Genomic DNA, 5,623 nt, shown 5'->3' with positions numbered 1-5,623 from the left:
CTTATTCTGTAGCATAGGCTACAACGTAAAAGCTGCTTTGCCTATAGTGTGACAACCAGTTTTTCAGGATGTAAGGAATTGAGGTGAATGGCTTTGAAATGTTTTCTTTCCGGCTTTTTTACTGCCAACACAAGCATAAAAGGCAAAAAACTTTTAGCGGAAGTTAAATTATTTGTGTAATACTTATATACTCTACATGTTGCATATATGTTTGAGAAAAAGCTTACATAAAGCACAGTGGCTTTTACTAAAGGGGTCATTTTCCTTATATACTGTAAAACATGAATTGTGCCGTAGTATTATTCCCATATTACAATATAATAATGTGTGTTTGTTTTTTAATATTGCAGGAGCCTTTATTCTAAAGCATGGAGGTTGACCTGACAACATCAGATGATCCTCCTGAAAGCCATGACCAGAGCCAGGATGATGAAACCTCACTGGACCACACTTTGCCTCTTGAGTTGGCACATCAGCTTCCAGAGACAGACTCTTGCCATGAGCATTGTGACCAAGATGAAGCACCCCATGAGGAGTCAGCCACTGATAATCTTCACATAGACGGCAAATCTTCTGGAAAGACTCCATGTAAGATGCAGCAGGGTGCAATCTTCTCTGGAAAAATACTGAGTTTTTGTTGCTCAGAATGCAAAGATGACACCACTTACAGCCCTAACGACTTGCTGAAACATTTTCAAGGAACACACAAGGGTACTCTTCCAACTTATCCTTGTGATCTCTGCTTGTTTGTCACCAATGAATTCTCATCTCTTCAACGACATCGCATCGAACATCGAAACACTTTGGTCACGTGTGAGATTTGCAACAATGGGGTGCAGTATTCGCTTCTTTTGCTCACCAGGCATTTTACCAACTGCCACAGCCGTAATGGACAGTTTTGCTGTAAAAAGTGTGACTTCTCCACCCGAGATGCAGGAACCTTTGTTCAACACATTCATCATCACAACGAACGTAATCACAAATGTGTGAAATGTCCGCATGGTAGCCCCACAACACAAGGGGAGCTTCAGAGGCATAATGTGGTGCATTCTGGGACTTTTCCTTTCTCTTGTCAGATTTGTGGATATAGTGCAGCTCGCAGAGAGTACCTGAACAAACATCTTACTGTGGCACATGGTGAGGAGATGAACAAGTGGAGAACAAATGAGGACAATTCTGGAGTTAATTCATCTGGTGTAAAACTGTTGCTTAAAAAGCCTCCTTTAGTTGGAGGATCCAGAGAACCGCAGTGGATGTCAAAACTTAACTCAATCCCTGGTGTAGGTCTGCTTGATCATAATGGCAGGTTGTTTAATCCTGAAAAAACCTTGGAGGAGACCCAGCAGTTCCTTGAAAGAGCTGTTGGGGTTAAAAAAGAGAGTATTAAATGGACAAAGTCTCCCCTAAAAAGTGAGCTGCAAACTTTGCACCTCATTCCATCAACAATGCCACAACCAAAGTTACAAGAGCATGAGATTAGTCCAGGTCTTCTGAATTCAACCAACAGCAATGGACTGACTGTTCTTATGGTGAAAAATAAAATTTCTATTCCACCAAACTGCACCACTAAAGTCATGGGCTTTAAGATGGTAGATGGTAAAAAACATTTAGTTCTAAAAGTTATACCGACAAAACAAGAGGACTCCACTGAAAAGGAGGTTTCTGATTCACTCATCGGTGACGATGAAGATAAAATAACCAGCAGCCCCTGCTCTTCATCTTCACCAAGCATAGGATCGCTCCTCAGTTTAGAATCAGGAGAATCAAATGAGACATCTTCAATAAAAGAAGAGTCACAGGAAGTTGAAAATCACATTGGCAACAATCTCCCCCTGACAGAGGAGCACAAAGTTAGCTTTGAGAGTGCAAGTAAAGCAGGGCAGGGTAATAATGAGGATACCATAGTCTTGCATAGTGTTAAAGTACTGTCTGCGACATCAAAAGATGCTGCACTTTCCCGGTGTCAGAGCTGTCAATCCAATGGGAGGTCATCGCCTCATCTTCATGAGGTAGCTTTCCTCTGTTCAAGTGAGAAATGCTCCACTGATGATAACCAGATAGCCAGAACACTTCCTGTTTCAACTTCAGAGCTTTCCTCCACTGATTCTGAGACCACACTTTCTGATTTGCAGATGGCTCAAGTAGATTCATCTAAATATGAGGCTACAGCATTAGTTTCAGTTTTGGATGAATCCTCAGGATCACAGTCGCCTGCTGATGAAACCACAGGTCCTGATGCAGTTTCTGATTCAAAATCAGACCCTGAAATGTCTGTAGAAGACAAATCCACAAACACTGATATCTTGAAATCTAAACGTCCATCAAAAACAACTGCAGATGCAACATTTTCAGTGATGTCGGAGGAATCTCTTATCCAGGAACCTCTATTCAGCTCAAAATGTGGTGAACCATGTGAGAATAGCATTGAACCAAACTCCCCTATTAGAAGTCCTGTCAAGAAGAACATCCTTGATTTAGTGGCTAAAGAAGGGCAGGATTCTGGTTCTGACAAAGTTAAGATCTTATGTAAGACGACTGACCTTAAGACCTCTGACGCAGAAGTTGGAGAGAGGTCTCAGTTTTACCCAAATGCTCATTATGACTCGAGTGGGACTCCAGCCTCAGACAGTATTGTTGTAAAGTCCTCTGAAGTAACTAAAAATGAAACCACAGAGGCAAACTTGCAAAATGAAACTAGTGAAATTGAGTCAACTGAAGCCAAAGATTGTAACACAGAAGTTGAAAATAACTTTCTCAGTTCCCCAAGTCAGGAGGTCTTTAGTTTCCACAATTATTCTAAAGATACCTCTGGGAGCTCTCCTGATTCATTGCTGCCTGAGGAAGACTTACTGCAGGGGCTGGAGGAAGAAGAGTGTGAGGAGGATTTTGGTGATTGGAGCTTAACTCTGCCAGCATCACCTTCTCTTCCAACTGAAGAAGATGGCAAGGGAGGGGCTAATGAGAGCGATCTGGTCTCTGAAAGCGGAGAGAAAGCATTAGAGAGAGTGTCAGATAGTGATATTGAGGTCGATGAGTGCATAGCTACTGTCGATGATTCACTCATTCCTGTGCTTCCAGAAAAAGGAGGAGAAGCGACTTGTTCATCAGCACCAGAGGAGAAACAGGAAGGTATTACCTTTGCAAGCGAGGACGCAGCAGCAAGCTTGAGAAGTGCGGCTGTTTTGGGAAAGATACTTGAAAAGCACTCGGATGCCATCATCAGCCAGCAACTTGAAAAAGAAAGAAAGAGGTCTTCGGCTACAGTACAGGAAACTGTTAGGCCGACCAAAACCACACTTCGGATCTTGCAGACACCTGAAGGAAAACGGCAGATGTTCCTTCAAACTACAGACACTCCATATGCTGTACCAGTTCAGTTGAAAAGTGGAGCCGGGTTCAAGCTAATTACTAAATCCTGTTCTCCCAAAATTAATGTGTCTTACGTGAAACCCGGGATTAAGATGGCCAGCAAGGCTACGGGAGTAGCTCTCACTTTAAATGGAGGCAGAATTGGCATGTCTGCACAAAGTTCAAATCTTGAAACTAAAGATCAAGCATCTGCCCAGATGGTACCAAGTGGCAGTGGAAACCGCTACTTTGTCAGTGCTTCTACTCTTAAAACATCTCTTCTCTTATCAGGTGCTGTCAAGTCCTCGTCTGGAGAACAGGTGACCAACGTGCCACAGACTTGTTACTTAGTTCAGAGACCAATCCCTGTTAGTAGTGAGTCAGGTGGTTCAAGTTCTAAGACTGTGCTTGCAACTCGTCCTGTATTGGCCATGCCTGTGAATGCAGCAGATAAAACCAGTCCCTTGCAGACTGGGAGACAAGCTTACTTGGTTAGATACATTTCTCCTGCTAAGTCAGGTATACTTTTGAACAATTCAGACAGGAAAACTTTAAACCAGGGCAGGGTAAACGAGGGTGCCAAAAACAGGGTTTTCCTTAAGATAGTTAGAGGTCCCAATGGCACCAGATTTCTCTCCACTGCTCCATACACCACAGCCAAAAAGTCAGTATACCTTGCCACAAGCTCTTTACAGTCACCTTGTTTGTTAATGTCCTCAAATAAATCTTTAACCAGTGTGTCGTCAGGTCTTCAAACCTCTACTAATTCACAAGGTCTCATTCATAAACTCATCCCTGCATCCCAGCTTAAACATATTCTACCCCAGTCCAACATTCAAATCAAAAGCAGGGGTGATCATGATGTAGCATTACAGAAGTTGCCGCTTGTTCCCTGTTCCATCCGTCCACGAAGCCAAAGGAAACGGAGGCGAAGGGCTTTGTTTGAGGAAATGCTGGAGAGCTCCTCCAAAATGAGGAGAATCTCAAGCAAGTTGTCGGCTGAGAAAGACACTACCTCAATTTGGGAGCCTGTTGCAAAAGATGTTGTGAGAATGCTGAGACTCTGTCCCTTTAGTCCACTTCAAGAAATCAAATGTCCCCGTCGAAACCAGCCTGTGGTTGTGCTGAACCATCCGGATGCAGACATTCCTGAAGTTGCTAGCATCATGAGGTCAGTGAACAAATACAAAGGTGAAGTTCTCAAAGTGGCACTGTCCCAAAATACTGTTAAAGCTCTCTCGGAGTCTCCAAGAACACTTTCAAAGCAGAATGCTTCCAATGTCAGTGGGGGTGAAAGATTAAGGGCAGTAGGAGGTGCTGTTCAAGAGAGATTCATTCTGAAACTGAAGTTAAAAAAGACTAGCAGAAATAAATATGAGGTGGTGAGGTCCTCATCTTCTGGTTCAGAGCAGCAGTCAACATTTTGTTGCTGGTTTTGTGGCCGAGTTTTCAACAACCAAGAGCACTGGATCAGCCATGGTCAACGGCATCTAATGGAGGCAACAAGAGACTGGAATAAGCTGATCTAATGCAAGTACACAGCCCCTGGATTGGGTCAAATGCCATCCTTCATTGTAGAAAACGGATTCTTTGTAATCTTTTCTTTTTTAATAGTACAGTAACAAAGTTAACCTGTTGATAATATTTTTCCATAGAATTTTCTTCAGAAGCTTTTAAAGGATATAGTGTAATAGAGAAGAGTTTGGTACCTGAAATTAGTTTGTATGTAAATAATTTTCACCCTTGTATATTTAAATCAAAACCCTTAAGTATGTATAGAACGGAACTGTGAAAACTGGACTCGCTGTATGTTTATGGTGCAAGCAGAAAGATCACTGGTATAAGATGGTGCTGTCTCTTATAGACCTCATTTAATGCAGACAATTGAATCGATTTCTCAGGTAATTCCATAATTTTTGAATGAATGAATGGTCCAGTTCATAAATAATTATCTTTCATTCTGAAGCTGTGTTTGATAGTTTAAGTTGGCTACATATATCATACCTACATCACTGAACCAATTTTGATTTCCAATTAATGTCCTTTGGGGCTTAGAATTTGTGGAAATATAAATAAATATGCAAATTTTAAAGGGATAGTTCACCCAAAAATGAAATGTTAATTTTCTCACCCTCATGTAGTTCTAAACCTGTACACCTTTTTCTTCTGTGAAACACAAAAAACATTCTGAAGAACGTATCACTAGTTTTTGTTCATGCAATAAAATCAATGGGGTCCAACACAACAGTAGACCCCACTGACTTTCATTCTATGG

The 5,623-nt window shown here is 41.8% G+C and overlaps 1 protein-coding gene across 1 annotated transcript; it reads left to right on the top strand.

Moving 5' to 3' along the window:
• Positions 1-354: 354 nt before the first annotated feature.
• On the top strand, positions 355-4,984 carry LOC107563792 (zinc finger protein 518A-like). The gene has a single exon (XM_016248747.1). It carries the CDS (start codon positions 369-371, stop codon positions 4,875-4,877), a length of 4,509 nt encoding a protein of 1,502 aa, XP_016104233.1. The 5' UTR covers positions 355-368; the 3' UTR covers positions 4,878-4,984.
• The last annotated feature ends 639 nt before the right edge of the window (positions 4,985-5,623 follow it).

The sequence above is a fragment of the Sinocyclocheilus grahami genome, unplaced genomic scaffold, assembly GCF_001515645.1.
Source record: "Sinocyclocheilus grahami isolate Dianchi unplaced genomic scaffold, SAMN03320097.WGS_v1.1 scaffold889.1, whole genome shotgun sequence".
NCBI lineage: Eukaryota > Metazoa > Chordata > Actinopteri > Cypriniformes > Cyprinidae > Sinocyclocheilus > Sinocyclocheilus grahami.
This window is presented reverse-complemented; position numbering and strand designations above follow the sequence as displayed.

What these genes read in the sequence shown, in the direction of transcription:
- LOC107563792 (XM_016248747.1), top strand. Translation starts at nt 369, where the DNA reads ATGGAGGTTGACCTGACAACATCAGATGATCCTCCTGAAAGCCATGAC.